General features: G+C 39.3%; 4 protein-coding genes across 4 annotated transcripts in view; 1 reads left to right on the forward strand and 3 right to left on the reverse strand.

The window, feature by feature from the left end:
• The window catches only part of LOC134744847 (regucalcin-like), a 290,519-nt gene that overhangs the window by 260,011 nt on the left and 7,929 nt on the right, over positions 1-22,579 (reverse strand). The gene's annotated exons all lie outside the window — the stretch shown is intronic.
• On the forward strand, positions 986-6,150 carry LOC134744849 (regucalcin-like). Its single transcript, XM_063678780.1, has 6 exons — positions 986-1,123; positions 3,098-3,254; positions 3,691-3,897; positions 4,372-4,581; positions 5,106-5,278; positions 5,946-6,150. The coding sequence occupies exons 2-6, from the start codon at positions 3,098-3,100 to the stop codon at positions 6,105-6,107; spliced, it is 909 nt and encodes a 302-aa protein (XP_063534850.1). The 5' UTR covers positions 986-1,123; the 3' UTR covers positions 6,108-6,150.
• LOC134744848 (regucalcin-like) lies at positions 6,622-11,068 on the reverse strand. The gene is made up of 6 exons (XM_063678779.1): positions 11,030-11,068; positions 9,549-9,702; positions 8,456-8,659; positions 7,794-8,009; positions 7,375-7,487; positions 6,622-6,861 (listed from the first exon to the last, which is right to left on the reverse strand). Exons 2-6 carry the CDS (start codon positions 9,700-9,702, stop codon positions 6,637-6,639), a joined length of 912 nt encoding a protein of 303 aa, XP_063534849.1. The 5' UTR covers positions 11,030-11,068; the 3' UTR covers positions 6,622-6,636.
• On the reverse strand, positions 14,139-22,531 carry LOC134744902 (regucalcin-like). Its single transcript, XM_063678850.1, has 7 exons — positions 22,447-22,531; positions 22,046-22,122; positions 21,194-21,347; positions 16,835-17,029; positions 15,980-16,195; positions 15,275-15,387; positions 14,139-14,386 (listed from the first exon to the last, which is right to left on the reverse strand). The coding sequence occupies exons 1-7, from the start codon at positions 22,529-22,531 to the stop codon at positions 14,162-14,164; spliced, it is 1,065 nt and encodes a 354-aa protein (XP_063534920.1). The 3' UTR covers positions 14,139-14,161.

The raw sequence follows: 22,579 nt of genomic DNA on the forward strand, positions 1-22,579 counted from the left end.
TTCAGGAACATATTTTCTTTCATAAAATATAAGTTTCATCCGTCAGACGATTCGGTGAAGGTCGACCTTATATATATAACATAACGTATCTTAGGCTATATGAAAAACAGTTTTTGAAGCAAATATTATTTCCTGGTATAAGTATAATAGCGTTTTTTTAATAATTATAAACTTAGAGTTTTGAATGATTCACGGTTAGTTTCACTAGACTTATATTGACCGGGATATAGACCGTGATTACCTTTTGTATTATTTGTGTGTCACCCGTGAACATGATGCATGTAACTGCGTCGAAATATCGGGAGCTCACAAATAATACAAAAGGTAATCACGGTCTATATCCCGGTCAATATAAGTCTAATTATAAACTTAACAAAAATAACACAATTAAACTTATATTGACCGGGATATAGACAGTGATTTCCTTTCTTTGTGATATCCCGGTCAATATAAGTAGTGAAACTAACCGTGAATCATTCAAAACTCTAACACAATTAAAATTAATTAAGTAGCATTATTTATCGTCATCTTAGACATCTTAACTATCAATAGAAAGTCAACAAAATACTTAAATGTCGTGTTTATCAGAGCCAGTATCTTAGGCACGTAAGAATAACTTCTATGTAAAGGTTAAGTGACCCTTTAGATAGCAGCTATCATTGCATAAAAATACGGCGGTTTTATCTATGAAGGTACCTACTCTTTTTAATCGATTAAAAAATGGCTGTGGTCCTCAATTCGACCGTTTTTTTTTAACTTTTTGATTACTGTTCGTTATCCTTCAGGCGAACTAGCTTATTCGTTTTCTAGTTTTAAAAAATGACATGGAAAAATTGTGACACTTTTTGTACTAAAAGCACGTTACTTTCGATACGAATATACATAATCCAGTTCATTTTGTTCGAGCCGGTCAATAAATACCCCCAAGCAACTGGACAGCTTTTTAAATTTTTATCGAACCGCACCAGAGGATTGTTGCAGTTGTCGGCGCAGGAGTTCATCGCACGATCTGTGTTGTACGATGTGTAGCTGTCAATGCCAACCATTCATTTACTGATTGTTTTGTTTGCCTTGTTACCGGCGTCCGCCTCCGGCCGGCCAGTCGTCGCTCAGCCGCCGCAAGGTAAGGTTAAATTAAATTATCTATGGACGAGTTTCTTTTTAATTTATTTTTAAAACTATAAAGATAAGGTTTTGAGTGTTTGTGTCGTGACTTGTTAAATGGCTGTACCTACCAACAGTTGTAATATTTAATTCTCGTTGATAATGCGATTGATAATGATAACCGAAAATTTTCATAAAACAAATGGACATTCAACAAGTCGAGTACCTACATAGTAAGCTCTGTAGTTTTGCTCTTACTCTCTAGTGGTTTTAGTTATGGTATCAGGTACCTATGAGCTGTACTTCAGTTCGCACAGTTCAACCAATGTAGGTATAATTATGGAGGCAGATTCTAAAGTAAATGTTGTTATCGTTTTGATTTTGTTATGATACAACTTTGTCTAGGTTCTCTGCCTAATGTAACGCCTCTATGACGCGCACTTTAGGAACAGGGACCAATCAGTGATAGCGATTGTCAAGGCCGTGTCAAAACAAGATCAACCTTAACAAATTATTAGAATCGGCCTTACGAGCTAAGGAGGACATAATTACGAGACAGACAGGAAAATCGATTTCCTGAATATACTCTCGTGAAGATAAATCGGCGAATATCAGTTTTCTCTGTACAATTTTCTAATTTTCAACATCACTATGGCTCATATAAGTCAGAAATCAGAAATCATCGCATTTATTCGTGATAAACTATAACATACAAAAGTATAAAACAATGAAGAAATATAAACATAAAAATAAATAAATAGTTTACCACTACTACTACCAATACCACTACTAGTTAAGTCAAATAACTTTGATAGAATAAAAGTGGGTACCTACGTAAGTAAGTAGGTAGGTAATAAGTGTAATAACCAGTTGTTACGAAACTATTTTTACAAGCACTAAATTAGGTAAAACCAAATTTAGTATGAAATTAAAGTGCTTTTTCCATGTAAAAAATTACTACTATAGGTAGGTAGATTTTTTTTAAAGATTAGTTAATTACCTACATAGTTTTGCTAGAATATGCATGTAGCTATAAGGAAAACTGTTGCATTCTTAATTGCTAATTATTTCAACCAACCGGTTTATTTTTGTTTTATCGTGTTACGGATGAATGGTGTTATTCAATTCGTTTATTTCAGGTATGTACCTACTTACACCCCTAGTTACATAAACAAACAACATAAATAAAATAAAATACAAATTTACTAAATATAAAAAAAAAATACAAAAATACTTAAAATAATTAATCATAATAATTTAAAAACAATAACAATAAAATGAAAATACCTTCAAAAACTACAGATTAAAATTCGCATGCCTAATTGAGTACCCGAGTATGGGACAGTCCACTCGTTATAAATTGGTTGATACTAACCACAGATTTTACTAACGCATAGTAGGGTGGCCGAACAGGCTTTAGGTTATTTTTCGCTCATGTCGTCTCGGACATGGGTATATTTTGGTATTAGTACAATAGGAGATATTTCTGCAATGTTCTGCCACCAGAGTGCAGCTCTAGCCTTTTTAGTAAACCATAGAGTAACATATACATACTGTACCTTTAACAGGTTTTTAACAAGTTTTCAGAGATAATAAAATGTAACATTGATGCATCAAGGCGGTTTGTTTACAGAGGACCTACCGGGAAACGCGAATGCGAAATTTCGCTAACTGCCTCTTTATCGCTCGAATATGCAAGAGTGACAGAGATGTTAGATAACAAAATTTCGTTTTTCTTGTTTCGCGATAGACCCTCAGATTGTGGTAGTGGCGCCCCCTACGCAGAGTTTCGCGTAACATTCCCTATTGGCAGCTGCCAAAAATAGTCGTCCCAAAGTTCATGTTTTCACCACGTCTTGCGTTGGCGTCGCTTTTCATTTCCCCCAATGGAGCCTACGAAAGTTTGCAATATTCGTGGTCAAGCACTCGCAAATTTTTGTGCCAATATATTACTTAAATGGAACTTCCAAACCGATAGAATTTTAAATTTCAGATGCCATTGGAAGTGAAACAAATCACAGGTCCCTTGGTCCTCGGGGAGGGTCCCCACTGGGACGACCGAGTCCAGGCCCTCTACTTTGTCAGCATCCACGAAAAAACCATCCACAAGTACGATCCGGCGACCGGCGAACACACGAAAACTACCCTCAGTAAGACTGTAACTACAGCACCATATAGTTAACTAGTTAGAAACTTAAACAGATCAGAGTTCGACAGATGGCGCCATCGTGTATAATATTATAGAGAACACATAAAAGAACATTGTCGAAACTTCTGAAACTTGTCGGCCAATAGAGCAACTTTGCTACCTCTCTTAGATACCTCTTATCTCTTAATAACGTAGCAAACCACTACGCATCTACCTTATTAGGTAGAGAAAGGTAAATAAATCTAGTTTAAGTGGTACTTACTTAGCTAAGATATTTATAAATCAGTCTCACGGAGCTAAACCTTCAACCATAAGTACCTATACCGTAGATATGCTATTTGAGAAGATATCATATCTTGAATGTAACGGTTGGAGAGATTCAACCGTTACATTCAAAAAGTAGACCTTCGTAAAACCAGTTTTTTTTATAATTTCAGACGGCCATCCCGGCTTCATAGTACCAGTAGAAGGTGCGCTAGACCAGTTCGTAGTGGGCTTGGAGCGAGAATTCGTGGTTATCCAGTGGGATGGCGCTGAAAGCAGTGCAGTAAAGGTTGTACGGAAGATTGGGGAGGTAGACCAGGACGCTACGAAGAACAGGATTAACGATGGCAAGGCGGATCCTAGGGGCAGGATCTTTGGAGGCGAGAAAAATAACTACTTATTCGGGCTTGTAGGAATTTAGAATGTTGTCGGGGTTAGGGTCTACGGAAAGTTGAGGAATGTTAGCTCAAAATGGAAAACTTGTATTTAAAATTTTGTCTTTGTTAACAGTCCGCTAGTTGGACAGATAACGATAAAGGTAAATTATAAAGTTAGGTATAAATTATAGAGAACAACCTAACTTGAATGTCCTACCACTCCTACCCATCGAAGTGGCAGTTTATTGTACTCTATCTAAGCTCTTAATGAAGTAAACATTTAAAGTACTCACGCTTTCTGTACCCAAAACTAAGTAATTCTTCGACTACATACTACATTTAAAGTCGTTGCTTCATGGATTGGCTTGATTTTCCGCTTTCCGGAAAGAAGTCTGGTATTTCGTTTGTTATAATTTTTTCACGACAAGGGTAGACAGATCGCCGTGAAAATTAATCAAACTTCAACAATATTTCCAGGCACAATGGGCTACGAGAAATCCCCCGGCGATTTTGCCCAAGAGCAGGGCTCCCTCTATCGTGTTGATGGCAAAATTACTCGCGTAGCGGAAAAGATCGGGATCTCAAATGGCCTGGCTTGGGACTTGAGTGCTAAGGCGATGTACTACATAGACTCGCTAGAGAGGAAAGTCCGGAGATACGACTATGATGTACACACTGGGAATATCTGTAAGTGTACCGGATATAAGTTAATTAACAGATGGGGTTATCCATGATATCGCCATCAGCAAAAAATACGTGACAGCGGTCAGATAAGTAAATTTTACGGGTCTCTATTGTTTGACATAATTATTGAAAGTCATAATGTAATGATTGTCATATTATCATTAGTCATAATTTGGTTTTTCTCAGAAACGCGTAACTTTTCAGGATTGCCAAACCTAACCTAACCTATCTATAGGATAACCCGAGGAAAATCCTGAAAAGTTAACGGATTCAGAATTATTACAATCATTACATTATGACTTTCAATAATTATGTCAAACAAAGGGACCCCCAATTTTACTTTTGAAATCTCCGGTCAACTTCTCACAAAACCTATTTAAGCAAATAAGTAGAAACAGACGAAATATTTTGTGGAGAATTAACTTCAATACTACTCTGATCTCAAGTATTACTTTCTTTAGATATCAGTACCTACTTACGTATTCAATAATAGGTATTTAAACCTTTCCAACTTTCACGTTTTCCAGCAAACATGCGGCACATCTTCGACCTGCCGAAAAATGGTCTCGACGGTTTTCCGGATGGGGGGACCATCGATACCGACGGCAATCTGTGGATCGCGGTGTTCAGCAACGGTGTTGTTATTCAAGTGTCTCCTGAAGGCAAGCTTTTGCGACAAGTGCCGATACCAGCTAAACAGGTACCTATTTATTAGGACTACACACATGGTAGGTACAAATACAAACTGACATATATATATATATATATATATATATATATATATATATATATATATATATGCTAATTGTTATCAGTAAACAAATATAAAAAAACATTAAAACTACATATAAACTAAACAAATTAAAACTAAACTAACATTAAAATAAAATTACTTAAAAATTGAAGTAATATAGAAAAATACCCACCTATGAAAGGTCCCCCAAGTCTGTCCCCTGCGAAAGGGTGCCCATCAGGCTGGCTACATTACCCCGCTGGATGGCTATGCCTATTCTTTGGCCTAGGAATTACTTACTAACTTATTATAAAAGAAGACGGCCGCTTAACCTAGTTGGTAGTGAAAATAGTTGATGATGGCATTTACCTACTTGTGTGATGAGCACTGATATTTTGTCTCTTATTTATACGTTCAACGACAATTCTGAGCCCTGTGGACCGTCAGCCAAGGTTGTCCCATAAGAATTTTATCTACTACTAAGTAGGTATGGGCTAACTCATTTGATTTCGGAAACCAACAGTTTGGTGAAATGAGGAGTTATTACGACCTAGAAAAGGTTAATAAAAACTGCCGTTATTTTTAAAGTTAGTGCGTCGTTAAAATAAATAAGAAAAATAATACAAAATTTCAGGTGACCTCGTGCACCTTCGGCGGGCCTAACTTGGACATCCTCTTCGTTACGACATCTCGCTACATGAACAAACCGGGCGAAGGGGATCCTCAAGATGGATGCACCTTTATGGTGACTGGCTTGGGTGTTAAGGGACACCCCAATGTCAATTATAAGTTTTAAGTGAATTGTGTGTGATTGAACTGTTATGTGATTATGTTTATGTTATTGCCATTTAAAAATTTAAAAATGAAATCAATGCATCTATAAAATTGAGTGTTACCTATATAGGTAGTTTGTCAAGGGACTGTCTCATTTCAAACAGACTGAGAGAATCATACTATCTTTGTCTTACACTAGTACTAGCACCCAAAAGAAAAGGATGAGTATAGTTTTTTTTTGTTCCTATTTACTGACAAGATTTGCTTGACCAACTATAGGTACATGTCTTTTTATTCTAAAATTAACTAGTTAAGTAGTTCGATGACGAAACGGGAAAGGAAAGGGGGGAGCAATAAATAATACTTTAATTAAGCTAGTAACATTCACATTCTCCAACCCTGCTCCCCAACCCTCTTAATCTGAACGTGAACCAGCAAAGCGGGAGCTGTTCAGTCCCGCAATTCATACATGCAATGTAGGGCCTCGTAGGGGCAGTTAATAATAGGAACCATAAAGAAAAGGTAACTTAGCAATATATAAATAAAATACTTTAATTAAGCCTGACATTGACATTCTCCAGTCCGCGTACACCTAACCCTCTTAACCGAAACGTAGACCCGCAAGGCGGGGGCTGTTCGGTTCCACGATTCATACAGGCTGACGTTACATACAGGTCTTCAAATGTAGGGCCACCGAATGTGCATGAGGTCACCTGGAGCGCAGGAATGCGGATTTTCTGGAGGAGTTTGCCTTCGCGAGGGTCGACTTTTAGTACCTGAAGAAGAGAAGACACGATTAAATTTCGTCTTTGGGGTGACGCTGATTTAAAGTGGTTATTGTCGTAAATTTATAATCCTCCCAGTTAAAGGCGAATGATGGAATCAGTTCGGATTTGATACTAGCACACATACTAGTACCTACCTCATCATCATCATATCAGCCTTCTATCGCCCGCTGCTGAGAATAAAGCCTCTCTTCGAGTACGCCACTTATCTCGGTCCTGAGCCAATCTCATCCAAAAGTGGCCCGCAGTCTTCCGAATGTCGTCCACCCAACGAGCCAACGGACGCCAGGCACTCCTTCAGACCTACCTAGTTAGTATTTAAGCCAGCCAATGCACCCCGTGCCTCAAAGACTGTATCCGACAGTTCGGACCCGTACTGAAAATTCTACTATTCTGGTATCCATCGAATTTGCTAACAAGAGATTTTCGTCGGTGTTTTAAAGGCCCACCCACAATGTCCATGTTTTAACTGTCTTCAGTTCGGACCTCTCCTGTTCCACTAACCTGGTGTCCATCGAAGTTGGCGATATAGATATTGCCGTCAGTGTCTATGGTCATGCCGTCCACGATACCTTCTAATCCGTGTTTCGCGTAGTTGAACACGAAGCGAGGGTTTGCTGCGAACGAAAAGGAAAGTTCTACTACTTAGTTGACTTAGTGGGTGATGCTTATTAAGCACTGGTAGCGCGGAAACTTAGGTCGTCTACTCGAACCCAGCTTGTGCAAATGAATTGCCATAACTTAAGTACGAAGAATCATTCGATTTGATTAACCGGTCCGTTATCGTAAAGGGAACAAATCAGACCCATTGACCATTGAGATCAGATGTCACTTGATTGCGCCAATTCTTAGCAATAAACAGGCCTTCTTTTAGTAGGTATGCAACCAGGAAAGCACTAAGAACAAGAGGATAAGTAACTTACAAATCTCTCCAGTCTCCACATCATAATCATACCGCCGCACATCATACTCGAAGGAGTCTGCGTAGTAAAAGACCTTTTCTTTCACGTCCCAACACAGTCCGTTGGAGATATCCACGCCCTCCACCACCTTTTTGACGCTGCCGTCGGTGTCCATGCGGTAGAGATTGCCTTTCTTTAGGTGAAACTTGCCGGGCTCATATTCGTGACCCATCGTTCCTGCAAAGATATTTAAACAGTTACTACCCAATCATCTTGACGAAAAAAATGCAACAAAATAAATATCGATCCTTACACTTAAGTGACAAATCGGTTTGGCAAAATTGGGGAAGTCGAGCTCTTTTTAGTATCTAGGATAATATTTAAAAAAACTTAGGACAAAATGCTGTGGATATATTGACATTGCCCTTGCAGCTTAAGTGATTAGGTATCCAGCTCAGCTGCCTGTTGTTGAGGCCCATTAAGATCTAAGGATTCATTTTTTGGTTGAAGCTGACTGCGCGATTTACAACACTAACTATACAGGTTGATTTTCTTCTGTCTGAATAAGTAGGTCATTAGGCCCCAAGGTAAAAGTTGTTCATTATGTTATAACCACATATTGACCCCTCAAGTCAAGGCATGGTCAGACATAAAACAAAGTCACATTTTTTATATTTACTCACCAGCAAACAGCCTGCCGCGAGGATCAGCCTTGGCATCATTAAACCTATTATTAGGATTATCCTGATCCACCTCAACAACCGTCCTGAGTTCACGAGCGCCTCCATCTTTGCCGTCCCACTCGACCTCGACGATGCGCCGCTTCAGGCCCACTACGAAGTGGTTGGGCTTGTCTTCTATGGGGATTACGAAGCCGGGCATGTCACCTAAAATAAGTATTATATATGTTTGTTAGGATCACCAAGATGCAACTAGACTTCTCTATCTATTCTAAAGAACTAGACAGTCCGCGGAAAGTCACTTTGCCACTGAAAACTCCTCAACTGCTAAATGAAATATTTATGTGCATGATTAATTGGGTTGGGTGTTTGTTCCATATAGCGTTGAGCCCATAGACATAAATATATTACTTCGTAAAGACCGGCCTTACGAGCACTACGAAAGGCGTCGGTGTTCAGTCGGATTTGTATGCTTACACTTTTTTTTCACCTCAGCAGCTCGAACAAGCCTATTTTCGTCACTCCAGGAAAGTGCGACTTTCCTCACTCCAGGGAGTGAAACAAAGTAGCTTTTTAATTTAGTGACGGCCATGAACTGCCACTTCATACTTTTATTACAATTTTTTTTTTTGTTTCTGTATTATTCTGTGTAATTCGAAATACATTTTACCCTTTAATATGTTCTCACTACTGAGGTGAAAAATTATGTGTGCAACACGAGAGCAGTTATTTTACATCTCTACGCTCAAGATTCTAACTTAGAATCACTCGCTTCGCTCGTGAGTCAATTATAGTATCTTTCGCTTTCTTGGGACTCAAAATAAACACTCGCAAGAAAAACCAACTTTCCTCTCTTGTTGCACAAATAACTATTACACAATGGTGACGTCTTTCCACTGCGCAATTCGCCACACGACACGACCGAGCGCGCTGGTCGCGGCCCCTTTCGTAGTGCTCGTAAGGCAGGTCTTTACGAAGTATAATATATGTTTATGGGCTCAACGCTATATGGAACAAACACACATTCAGCGTGGTCACCATTTCAAGAAAAGTCCGAAACACACCGCACCATCTCATAAAATATTCAGATACTTACTAAGCACAGCTCTCGTATGCTTGCCGTTAGCTGGGTCGTATCTGTGGATAGACTTGTCGAAGATGCTGACGAAATATAACGCTTGCTCCCGGTGGTCCCAGTGTGGGCCTTCGCCCAGCCATACAGGTTCTGTCACTGCCTCTAAACTCACCATCTGAACACAGACAAGATCAAGTTAAGTGTAAAACTACCAACAAGGGCTTGAATCCACGACGTCGTTTTATTTTTGGAAAGGGGAAACTACTTATTTGTATCGAATTACTCGTATATATTATTAGAAGCAGTAGGGCACTTAGCTGGTTTCATTGTTCGTTGTTCGTGATTGTGGCAGGCGTTAGATGTCATTTTAACTGTACCTACCTATAAATTTAGTTTCAGGTTTGTTACTCAAAAACTAGGGACGAAACAATCAATAAATACTTACCTACAGTAAGTAAATAGGTCCAAGAACAAATTAAATTATTTTCTATGAAAATATTTTAATTTGTATTATATTTTTTTCTTCGTATATGACTTTTATTTCAGTTTAAGTAAATAGGTGTATGAAAAGGTACCTACAGCCATTTTTTTTTTTTCAGGATTGGTCCCATATTAAAAGTTGATCGGTATGGTGTATGATTAGCGTTGAATAAACCGGCCAAGTGCGAGTCGGACTCGCGCACGAGGGGTTCCGTACCATTACGCAAAAAACGGCAAAAACATCACGTTCACGTTCATCACGTTTGTTGTATGGGAGCCTATTTAAATATTTATTTTATTCTGTTGGTATTTTTTATTATAGCGGCAACAGAAATACATCATCTGTGAAAATTTCAGCTATACATATACATATATTTCAAAGCGTAGCGCACCTGATAAATATGATAAATCACAAAACGCTAAGATTAGATCGTGATTAGATTCAATCTTTTAATTAATCAATTGAGTAAGTACAGTCGCCATCAGATATATCGGAGCGGCCAAGGTGCTCACAAATATCTGAACACGCCTACTCTATTGTCAAGGCGTTAGAGTCGAGGGATAGAGAGTGCTTGATCAGAAATTTTTGAGCACCTCGGCCGCTCCGATATATCTGATGGCGACTGTACCTATTAAATACGTTATCTTGATAATTGTTTGCTCACTTGTTTGTAGTTAAATTAAAAAATGTTAAGTTAAGGTAACGAAAAACTTTTATATTCAGTAAATAAAACAATATACAAATGGTGAACGTAGGTAATGCTAAATCGCGTATTCTGACCAATCAGCCAGGGTGCCAAACAAAGATACGTGTATCAAAGAGACATGTTGAACGAATAAAAAAAATCAAATAAATACAAAACAGAATTTGTGTGTAAAATAAATATTTAAATACAGGGCAATCACAGTTCTTGCCAAAAAGTAATCCATTGTGCCCCAGTCTCCCCTATTTTAAATAACATGTTACCACTTTCGACAGCCAGATCTAAATCTAATGTACAAAGTAGTCGAATTACTTACACTTTATTATAATAATTAAAATATCCGTCAATGGCCGTGTCCAATCGCTGTGTGCGCTATCGAGAGCTCCGTGTCGTATTGTTGTTGAACGAGATTAAGAGGTGTTATAAATGTGTAGAGATCCGCGGGCCGAACGCCGGAAATTTCCCGTAGTTGGCTGGTGCTAGGAAACTGTAAGAGGGCCATTCTACAAGAATCTCATTACCCTGGCCATACGTATTCGGCGGTATTTAATAAATTAGCGGACATCCTGAAACCTGCTAACATTCCACAATGCCTGAAAACTCGCCTCTTCAACCAATGTGTCCTGCCCACCATGACATACGGTGCCGAGACATGGACGCTCACTAAGGAGGCTCTGCATAAAATACGCGGCCGGGCCGTCAAGCTTCAAGATCGAGTAAGGAATGTCGATTGTGGAGATCCGTCGACGCAAGGTGCAAACGTTGGTTTCGCCATTACCAAACTAAAATGGAGTTGGGCGGGACATGTTGCTAGGTAGAGTGATGGCAGGTGGACTAAAATGTTAACGGAATGGTGGCCGCTTTCGAATGAAAGAAGCCCCTGGCGTCCGTTGGCTCGTTGGGTTGACGACATCCGGAAGATTGCGGGTCACTTCTGGATGAGATTAGCTCAGGACCGGGACAAGTGGCGTACTGAAAGAGAGGCCTATGCTCAGCAGTGGGCGATAAAGGGCTGATATGATGATGATACGTATTCGCAAATTCCCAGGAGATGCCGCTTTATGAGCAACTCATTTTTGTTGACTGTGTACCTTGTCAAGTTCCATCTACAACCATAACGGATGAGCGGAATCTCCTCTCCTGGGAATTTGCGAATAGGTATGCCAGGGGAATGAGATTGCTGTAGAATTACTCAAAAAAGGTACCTATAACTCGTAGAATAGTCCTAAAAAAGTATTGCCTGTAGAGATGGATTTTATATAGGTTTCAATTTAACTCACTTGACGGCGCTGTTTTAAATTTGTCGAGGGATTCTTCTTAACATCATCTAATTCTGGGCACAGGGCATATGTCTACGGGCCCCCGCGATGATACAATAAATGTAGTGTAGATCACATCTGGCAAATGCATCTAAAAACGGGAATAATTTTATTAATAATGTACCGACTATGAGTTTTATCTACATAAAAAATTGTGTTGGTATGTGCTTTAACCGTAAATATAAGTCGAGGATGTTACATAAGTACCTACCTAACCTAGCCATCCCAAAAGTTACCTACACAATTATAGTTATTGGACAAGTTATATTACAAAGATACTACTTATTTATTTTCCACTTAATCAATTGGAATTTAATAGATATGTAAAAAAAAACTAGACTAATTTATTTGGCTTAATAGGCTAAGGTAATGTCGAACATTCATATTAGGTACCTAGTGGCGTAGATAAAAATATACGGAAAAACAACGCATTAATTGTCCTCTCAGAAAAATCTGAGTCTCGTAGAGTTAACGGATTTTCCCGATCTTTATTAAATCTCTACGAGGGTTTTTGGAAGGCTAAAGCGAACATGGAATTTATAAATTATCTAGCTGCGTCCCTGTCACTCGAATAATGAAAGAGGAATGATAGAAATGGAATATGGACAGAGTTTTTTATTATTTCTTTTTTCGCGTTGGTATTACCTAGGTACCTATTTTACTAATATACCGCAGCACAGGTTTATTCTTAAAACGGAAAACCTATTAACCCTTGAAGTGGCAGGAACCGCCTCGCGGACAATTAACGTCATTTAAATTTGGAATTTGATTAATTAACTGAACCCTCCCTTACTTACAGTTATCAGAATGTACGGGTATCTAATCTGCGTTTATGTGTTACGAGAGATCGGTTCTACTCGAGATAGCGTTACTAACTCAAATAGCTACTTAGTATAAAACTAGAAAATATTAGACATCTCTACTTTACCTACTAAATATTTAGTAGAGGTAGGTACTAGGTAAGTGAGAGATATACAAAATAAAGAGTACAAATGGCGGACTTAATGCCTTATAGCATTCTATACCCAGTGGCGTAGCTTGAACTAATCTAGCCGTGGGTGAAATCGCATCTGAGAGGCCCTTTTCTTTCACTGTGCCCGAAGGGGCCTCGCGCGAGGCCCCCCTTGGGGCGCGAGGCCCTGGGCGACGGCCCACTTCGCCCACGCCTAGTTACGCCACTGTCTATACCTGTCAACCGCTGGGCCAAAAAGAGACGTAAACCGGTAGGCGTATGATGGGCGCCGTTATAATCATAACTATCCGAAAAGCAACAGCCAACCGCCGGCGCCGCTCACAGCAACTCGTATTAGGTACCTATTCTCAAATGATAAGTCGCGAAATTTTTATTAGACATGCACTTTTGGTAACTAGTAAGTAAGTACCTTTTAAGTACATGATACAAACATTTTTCAGGTTACATCGTGTACTTTGGCGGCCCTAACTTGGACATCCTCTTCGTCCCGCTAGACTGCTCTGAAACTTTGTACTTACAATAGGATAAGGTATATCTATGTCTGTAAATAGTTTATGTAGCTTCAGATACCATAGTTAAAAAAATACAGCGAATTTAAATTTTTCATACAAAACTTGTTTTTGCTCTATTTCGTTTGTTTTATAAACTGATGGAGCTATATAAACTAATTACAGACCTAGATATACCTCATGTCATTGTATGTTCAAAGTTTCATTACAATCCAACACGTAGTTTTAAGAGTGGAACTACGTTTGTATGGGAAGGTGCAATTCGGACGAGCTTGCCGGGGACTCTTATCATTGAAATTTTCCAGCCCACCCCCAACCCTTATAACCGTAACGTAGAACCGCAAGGCGGGGGCTGTTCGGTCCCGTGATTCATACACGCTGTCGTTACACAGGTCTACGAATGTAGGGCCTTGTAGGAACAGTTAATAACATGATTGAAAGGTAATTCAGCAATAAAAAATACTTAAATTAAGTTTAACATTCATATTCTCCAGCCCGCGAACCTCCAACTCTCTTAATCGAAACGTAAACCCGCAAGGCGGGGGCTGTCAGTCCCGCGATTCAAACAAGCTGTGGTGGTAGGGCCTCGTAAGGACAGGTAATAATAGGATTTAAACAGGAAAAAAGTAATCGAGCAATAAATAATACTTTAATTAAGCTTAACATTGACATTCTCCAGCCCGCGTACCCCCAACCCTCTTAATCGGAACGTAGACCCGCAAGGCGGGGGCTGTTCGGTCCCGGTGTTCATACATCCTGACGTTACATACAGGTCCTCGAATGTAGGGCCTCCGAATGTGCATGAGGTCACCTGTAGCGCAGGAATGCGAATTTTCTGGAGGAGCTTGCCTTCACGAGGGTCGACTTTTAGTACCTGAGGCAGAGAAATACATAATTATTTAATAGATATTAAATTTATAAATTTATAATAAGATATTAGAATACGTCTTTGGGGTGACGCTGATTCAAACTAGGTATTGTCGTAAGCTTATCTTATAAATCTTCTCAGTTAAAAGCTAAATGATGGATTCAATTCGGACTTGATACTAGCACTATCTAAAAACTACAAATACAAATTAATTTATTTCATTACTTCGGCAAAAATCGGCCAAGAGTATATCTCGGGCCATGCTCAGTGTAGGGTTCCGTAGTTACCATTCTGTCAGAATACATAAGCTAATGGGGGAATTAGTCAGTATCAAGAAGAGAAGAGTTTTTGCAGTAACTTAAAAACGGCTGTACCGATCATGTTCGCTATAGTTTTTATTGAGTATTTATTAAGCTTTTGTTTTACGATTTGTTTCATATTTTTTGGACCCATGGTTCAAAAAATTAGAGGGGGGTGGGGCACATATATTTTGTCTTTCGGAGCGATTGTTTCCGAAAATATTTATTATACATTATCAAAAGATGGTTGTTAGAGACCCTTATTCGTTTTGAAAGACCTATTCAACGATACCCCACACCATTGGGTTAAAGCGAAAAAAACCATTAAAAAAATTTTGTATGGAGCTCGTACTCTAAAAAAAAATTTTGGAATTGCTTTATCCGTTCTGTCGCCATGCATGTTTTATGTATCCATGTCAAATTGCAGTTTTCTACCACCAAAGATCACAGAGCAAAGCTGCAGACGGACAGACAGACGGACACGGCGAAACTATTCTACAATTTCCGTCGGTGTCTTTGGTCATGCCGATGTCTATACCTATATCCCATGCTATACCTAACTGTCTTCAGTTCGGACCTCTCCTGTTCCACTAACCTGGTGTCCATCAAAGTTGGCGATATAGATATTGCCGTCAGTGTCTATGGTCATGCCGTCCACGATACCTTTTAATCCGTGTTTCGCGTAGTTAAACACGAAGCGAGGGTTTGCTGCGAACGAAAAAGAAAGTTCAAATATTAAATTAGGTTAAGGTAAGTATATCTGCTACTTAGTTGATATCGATGATGCTTATTAAGCTATAGAAATACTTCTTAGTCGTCTATTCAAACCCAGCTCGTACAAACGAGAGAGTTCGTTCACTTTTCGGCAAAGGAAAAAAAACTGACCCATTAACTAACAGAACACAGAGGGGGTGTTCTGGGTTGATAACGTAGATCAGACCAGACGGCACTTGCTTACGTTTAAACTAATACCTGCTTTTGCTTACGTCTAAACAATAGATTACTTAAGTTTTCTTTAGCAGTTACGCAACCAGGAATGCGCTAAGAACAAGAAAAGGCGACTTTTCTTGAAAAGGACTTACAAATCGCTCCAGTCTCCACATCATTATCGTGCCGCCATACATTCACGCCTTCTCTTTCACGTCCCAACACAGCCCGTTGGAGATATCCACGCCTTTCACCTTTCACCACCTTCTTTACACTACCGTCCTAGTCCATGCGGTAGAGATTGTTTTTCGTCATTCTTTAAGAAGAAGCCGGGGAAGAGCAAAGTACAAGAGTATAACTTGGTATAACTTACAAATCTCTCCAGTCTCCACATCATAATCATACCGCCGTACATCATATTCCAAAGAGTCTGCGTAGTAGAATGCCTTCTCCTTCACGTCCCAACATAGTCCGTTGGAGATATCCACGCCCTCCACCAACTTCTTGACGCTGCCGTCCTGGTCCATTCGGTAGAGACCGCCTTTCTTGAGGTGGAATTTGCCGGGCGCATATGCGTGACCCATCGTTCCTGAAAAGATCTTTCTTATCTTTAGAAAATTTGGTACATCGTGCCTAGCGGCCATTAAAATTACAGAGAGGTTATAAATTGTCACATCACTGCAACGTCTGCAACGCACGGACGACATATTTAAAATATGAACCATTTTAGGAAAAAGTACGTCCTGTCCAACTAAAATTTGTTGATGACCTAACTTGACGTGAGTTTTTTCGCCTGAAGGTTTAGGTATACTGTACTATAAGTATTTCCTTTTAGACTTGAGATGGAAAAGTTAAAGAGCTTTTCTAACACTCTCGTCCACAGACAAAAGGCGATGAGCAATTAAAATGGTCCTGCGCTTCCCTCTAGGTCAATCTTATTGTTCTCTAACAATCATATATAAAAGGTAATATCATAGAATCATAGAAGTAGGAATAATAGAAGGTACTAGTTCTATACGCAGACGAAGTCATGGGCACAAGCGAGTATTTTTTTTAATTCCCAGACCAAGACCAATTTTTCTACTGGCAAAATTGGTTTGACATACTACATCTTCTCTATTCTATTCCCCGGCAAACAAGCCCTTGAATAATATTTATGCAATTCGGCCTGCAAATAGGAAGAGTAAGCCTGGCTCAGTCAAAAAGTTTAGAGAGACGCTAAGCTCACCAGCAAACAGTCTGCCGCGAGGATCAGCCTTGGCATCATTAAACCCACTGTCCTGGTCCACTTCAGTAACAGTTCTGAGCTCTCTTGCGCCTCCATCTTTGCCGTCCCACTCGACCTCGACGATGCGCCGCTTCAGACCCACTACGAAATGGTTGGGCTTGCCTTCTATTGGAATTACGAAGCCGGGCATGTCACCTAAAATAACCCATAATTCTTGTACGGCTCACGGTCCTAAATAGTATCAAACATAGATATAACTCAGTAATAGATGGATATAGTCTAAGGAAAAAACGTGCCTCGAAAATCACGAAAATTTGATTCTCGATCAGATGGCGCCACTAGTTTTGGCCTACTCTCGTATAGAGGGCGTCGACGGTTTCGTTTGTTATTTATAATTTTTCCCCTCACTAGCTCGGAAAGTTGTCTTTTAACCTTCAAAACAAGCGGGGAAAAACGCGTTTTATCCACTAGTGGGGAAAGTAATTTGACCTTGGATGGAGCGTGTTTAAGTAGCTTGACAGTTAACGAAACGTAAAACGCTCATGATAATGGTTCGTTCGATATTAATTATCATTAAATAAATGGTTTGAGAATCTAATAAAGAATATCAAATTTAGCTTTATTTAATGATTTTAAGTCATAAACATTAAAATTCCATAAGAAACGTTTGTTTTTTTATAATAATGTTAAATATAATCCTGAACGCACAAGTTGAGTCGATGCAATTTCAAAACGCATCGTTGACATTTCATACGTTAGAAATGTCAACATTGTCAACAAATCTTTTACTTAAAAACTTTTCTCACCGACTCCGTAAAAATACACAACTTCCAGAGTTTTCTGTTATAATATCGTAAAAAAATGAGTGATTCCAGTGATGAAGATGATCTAACGCCTGTGGATGTTGCACTTTCCTCGCTATAGTGAGGGGAAAAGTTTTGTGTTACACATGGGTGCAAATGTATTTTACTTCTCGTGTGTTAAAACACTCGCTACGCTCAAGCTTCTAGTTTAGAACCACTCGCTTCGCTCGTGGTTCAACTATAGAATCCTTTCGCTTGCTCGTGTTTCAATTCCACACTCGCGGGTAAAATACAACTTTGCACCCTTGTATAACAAATAACTATTAACGCATATCAGTGAAAGAACATGGGTCAAAATCATATAAAAATAATTAATGCTAATAAAAAAATCATTTATCCATATTTAAATACATTTTAACGTATTTTTATAAATCTTCATTTTTAGTTTTAAAGTATGTTTTATTTTATTTTATACTTTATTGCAACCATCGTATTCATCAATATACAATTGTTATAAATAAAGTTACAGTATCTCATGGACCCTGATCAGGACATAGCAAACTACATATTTTAGCAACTGTATTTTACAATATTAACTAAATCTTAAATATAAATCTACAAGTTGTTAATTTAAATTGTTGTGGCTACATTTCAAATATCATCGTTCATAAACTCTAATACTGCATAATTACATTTCTCCAGTAAGAATGATTTTAAAGAGTTTATAAGTATTTTCAGGCATATTGTGGATTCATTCAGAGAAATGGAATATTAAATTGTAATAATCGTCAACTGGATTTGGTATTAACATCCCTGGGGGAAGCCGTTATAGTACGCGCTGCGTCGGAGCAACTAGTCCCGGTTGACTTGTACCATCCGCCACTACAGGTGTTAGTTTCGTTGGCGAGTACCGCGGTGCGCGGGGGCGGGGACGAGGCCGATATGGGTACCGATACTGATGGTCAGCACTGTCAGCAAAAGTGGAACTTAGCTAAGGCCGACTATCCACGATTATACGCAGCATTAGCTTCTATTGACTGGACACCGATGTACAGTTTAAATAATGCAGAAGAAAGTTTACAGTATTTTTATTCAAACGTAAATGCCGTTATTACAGAGTGTGTTCCTAAAAAAACGAGTAATCGTATTGCATCGAGGTACATCTATCCCGAATGGTATAACGTCGAAATAATTCAAGAAATAAAGTATAAAGCTTCTCTTCACAAAAAATATAAGGCTATTGGTTCCCGAGATAATTACCTAAAGTTCGCGAAAAGTAGGGCACGGGTTAAAACTATGATTCAAACAGCTTACGCACAGTATCAGGACCGTGTCCAAGCACATCTAAAAGAGGACCCAAAAGCTTTTTGGAACTATGTCAAATCAAAAACTAAACATGGAAATGATCAAAAGCTGTATAAAGATGGGGTAGTTATCAGTGGAAAAAGGGGTGCAAGTGAGTTCGCAAAGTTCTTTCAAAGCGTGTATAGTGACACTCCGGCTAAACTTAACGTGACTGCAGCGGTGACAGAGGCGGGGTGCTCGTTCAACTCAGCGCGCATACACGTTGACAAGTTACATCTGGCTGAAGTTGTGCGTGCACTTGCAAATCTTAAACCAAAGCGGTCGGCCGGACCTGACGGCATCCCCGCGTTTATATTTAGAGATTGTCGCTATGTGTTGGGCGAGCCGCTGCTGCACGTTTACAATATATGCTTAGAGACAGAAACTTTTCCAGAGGTGTGGAAAACAACCCGTGTTGTTCCAGTTCCGAAAGGAGGGGGAAGTATAGGGGTTGAGGGATACAGGCCGGTCGCAGTCTTGTCTACCCCCGCTAAAGCATTTGAGTCCGCGTTGCATAGTATTATTTATAACCAATTGCGGAGTCAACTGTCCGACGCGCAGCACGGTTTTCGGCCGGGTTGTAGTACAACTAGCAACTTGCTCAGTTACGTGGCCCAAATTACACCGGAAGTGGACAGTGGGGGGCAGGTTGACGCCGCTTATTTTGATTTTCGTAAAGCGTTTGATGTCGTTGACAATGATATTCTGCTAAGCAAATTAGCTGGCGTCGGCTTTACCCCCCATTTACTATATTTTTTTGCAAGCTACATGAGCGACAGACGTCAGTATGTTGAGTACGCGGGATTCAGGTCTGAGTCTTATTTCGTGAGATCTGGCGTAAGTCAAGGAAGTAACCTTGGTCCGCTGGAATTTATAGTAATGGTCAATGACTTGCCTCAGGTTATCAAAAATTCGGCTTGCCTGCTTTTTGCTGACGATCTAAAGATATATTTACCCATTAAAAATACTTCGGATTGTGCTAAATTACAGTGTGACATAGATAGGGTGGTTTCATGGAGTAAAGCAAATAAGTTGTATTTTAATACGTCCAAGTGCGTGACTATTAGTTTCACTCGAGCGCGAGACCCCATTGCACATGACTACCAAGTTAACGCGGAGATTTTAAATAGAGTGACAGAAGTTAAAGACTTGGGAGTTAAATTCACAGCTGATCTAAGGTTTAGGGATCATATCGTCAATATCTGTAAAAAAGCCTATAGAATGCTGGGTTTTGTGCTTCGGCGGTCCCATGGCTTTACAAATATTGGCGCTATTATCGCCTTGTACAATGCACTAGTCCGTAGCAGCCTTGAATGCAACGCAGTGATCTGGGCACCCCATGAAACGAAATATAGCTTAATGGTGGAGCGTATCCAGAACAAGTTTGTACGTTTTTTGTACTGGCGGAAATATGGTGTATACCCTTTCTACCCCTTAATGTATCCAACTTTATATGTGCTTGGTATGGTGGGATACAACGAGCTGCGGGTGCGCAGGGAACTATGCCTGGTAACATATATTTTTAAGCTACTCAGGGGCAAATTGTACAACAGTCAGGTGTTGAGTTATGTGAGTGTCTATGTGCCCGACAGGTATGTGTGGCGCCGGCTTCGGCCGCGACTACTGGCCGAGCCGCGCGGGCGCACCAACTTGCTCGGTCTGGCGCCGTTGACGCGCGCTGTGCGGACCCTCAACATAACGGCGGAAAATATTGACATATTCTCATGTTCTCTGAATGAATTCACAAAATCAGCATTGTATATATTATGTTATAGACGTGATGCCATACTCTAGATATGTGTTATTAATAGTTACACTATTGTCTTAGGTTTACCTGTAAAAATAGTTGTAAGTGTGGAAAATAAATAAAATAAAATAAAATAAAAATAAAATAAAAAAATAAAAAGATTTGGTTTCTCAATTGTTTTTAAAGAGATGGGTATTTATGTCGATAGATGGCAGTGAATTTACAGTGGTTACAAAATTTACTATGACATTACCGCTCTATCTTGTATAGATCTTACAATTAGGTTAATAATTGATCCACCTATTGATCCTTGATCCGCTATCTAACCATATATCTAGGTATATATGTATATTCGATATATCTATTAATCTTGGTATATACTATATATACATTACGTATTTTATTTTCATCGTACAGCACCATCTCACGGAACACGGAACATATAAACACTATTTAGTGACTTACTGAGCACAGATCGTGTATGCTTGCCGGTCGCTGGGTCGTATTTATGGATGGACTTGTCCAATATGCTGACGAAGTATAACGCTTGCTCCCGGTGGTCCCAGTGTGGGCCTTCCCCCAGCTGTACTGGCTCTGTCACTGCTTCTAAGCTCACCATCTGAAAACCAGCGAGATCAAATTATGCGTAAAACGTAAAGCTACCGTAAGGGCTTGAATCCACGATGTCCTGTGTGTCGTTTTAGTTTTGGAAAGAGGAAACTACTTACTTATTTGTATCAGAATACTCGTATATTAGAAGCAGTACCGCGCCGCTACCTTCTGGTCCCGCTTAATATGAAATGTATACGAAACCATCGACACGAGAAGAAGAAGCAGTAGGGAGGTTAGCTGGTTTCTTTTTTCGTGTTCGTGGCAGGCGCTAGATATAATTTTACACATACCTGCTGTTTCAAGCTCTGGATTTGGTAAACTATACCAATACTTACATATTAGAGTCTGTTCGGAAAGAAAAGTCGTGAAACGCATTGGGCCCCATACATTCCACGACTCTTCTCCTTCCGCACAGACTCTACATTGCAATATTTGTAATGCTACATAATAAATTCAATTCATGTATTGTTTTGTACTGTGCACTCTAAAAACCATTTTTTTAACCAGTTATATAAAGCGTAAATTCCTAATGAACATGACAAATCACAAAACGGTAAGATTACATTGTGATTCGATTTCCAAAATGTTAATCAATTGAGTAAGTATCACGTTATCTTGATAATAAAATTGTTTGTTCACTTGTTTGTAGCTAAATTAAAAAAATGTTACTTAAATATAAAATATCGAAGTAGTCTAATTACTCACTTTATTATAATAATTAAAATATCCGTAAATGGCCGTGTCTAACCGCGGTGTGCGCTCTCGAGCGCTCCGTGTCGTACCTATATAGGTAATTATTGTTGTTGGACGAGATTAAGACGTGTTTAAAAATGTGTAGAGTTCCGCGGGCCGAACTGAACTATTATATAATCTGAGCTGACAGGCTGATATCGTCCGGCGGACTGGTAATCAGTGGGTCCCTACCTACCTGCCTAAATAAGTGTTGATAATTAATTGACGCAATGTAGAAGCTATGAATTATGTTGTTTTGTCTACTTCTTAGAATCATAAGAAAGAATAAACGATATTTAATAATTATTTTTAATTAAACGGCACTTCCTCTACTAAATAGGATTACTTTTTTTTACAATTATAAATTATCCGACCCGCTAGCATGAGTTGCGTTCTCGCTCGCGAGTCCATAGTCCATACTGTGTGCTGGAGTCGCGCGCGAGAACGCAAGAATCTCATGTTAGTAGGTGTGATATTTTTAAAGGTCAAGAACACTTAAACTACAGG

The sequence above is a fragment of the Cydia strobilella genome, chromosome 10, assembly GCF_947568885.1.
Source record: "Cydia strobilella chromosome 10, ilCydStro3.1, whole genome shotgun sequence".
NCBI lineage: Eukaryota > Metazoa > Arthropoda > Insecta > Lepidoptera > Tortricidae > Cydia > Cydia strobilella.

Bases quoted from the DNA above. Each gene is read 5' to 3' on its own strand.
- LOC134744902 (XM_063678850.1), bottom strand. From the start codon at position 22,531: ATGAGATTCTTGCGTTCTCGCGCGCGACTCCAGCACACAGTATGGACT. The intron at 16,196-16,834 runs GTGAGCTTAGCG...AGATCTTTTCAG, and splicing joins TCGCGGCAGACTGTTTGCTG to GAACGATGGGTCACGCATAT. The intron at 14,387-15,274 runs GTTAGTGGAACA...TCTCTGCCTCAG, and splicing joins CCAACTTTGATGGACACCAG to GTACTAAAAGTCGACCCTCG.
- LOC134744848 (XM_063678779.1), bottom strand. From the start codon at position 9,702: ATGGTGAGTTTAGAGGCAGTGACAGAACCTGTATGGCTGGGCGAAGGC. The intron at 8,010-8,455 runs GTGAGTAAATAT...ATATCTTTGCAG, and splicing joins TCGCGGCAGGCTGTTTGCTG to GAACGATGGGTCACGAATAT. The intron at 7,488-7,793 runs GTAAGTTACTTA...TTTCGTTCGCAG, and splicing joins TGTGGAGACTGGAGAGATTT to CAAACCCTCGCTTCGTGTTC.
- LOC134744849 (XM_063678780.1), top strand. From the start codon at position 3,098: ATGCCATTGGAAGTGAAACAAATCACAGGTCCCTTGGTCCTCGGGGAG. The intron at 3,255-3,690 runs GTAAGACTGTAA...TTATAATTTCAG, and splicing joins ACACACGAAAACTACCCTCA to ACGGCCATCCCGGCTTCATA. The intron at 4,582-5,105 runs GTAAGTGTACCG...CACGTTTTCCAG, and splicing joins TGTACACACTGGGAATATCT to CAAACATGCGGCACATCTTC.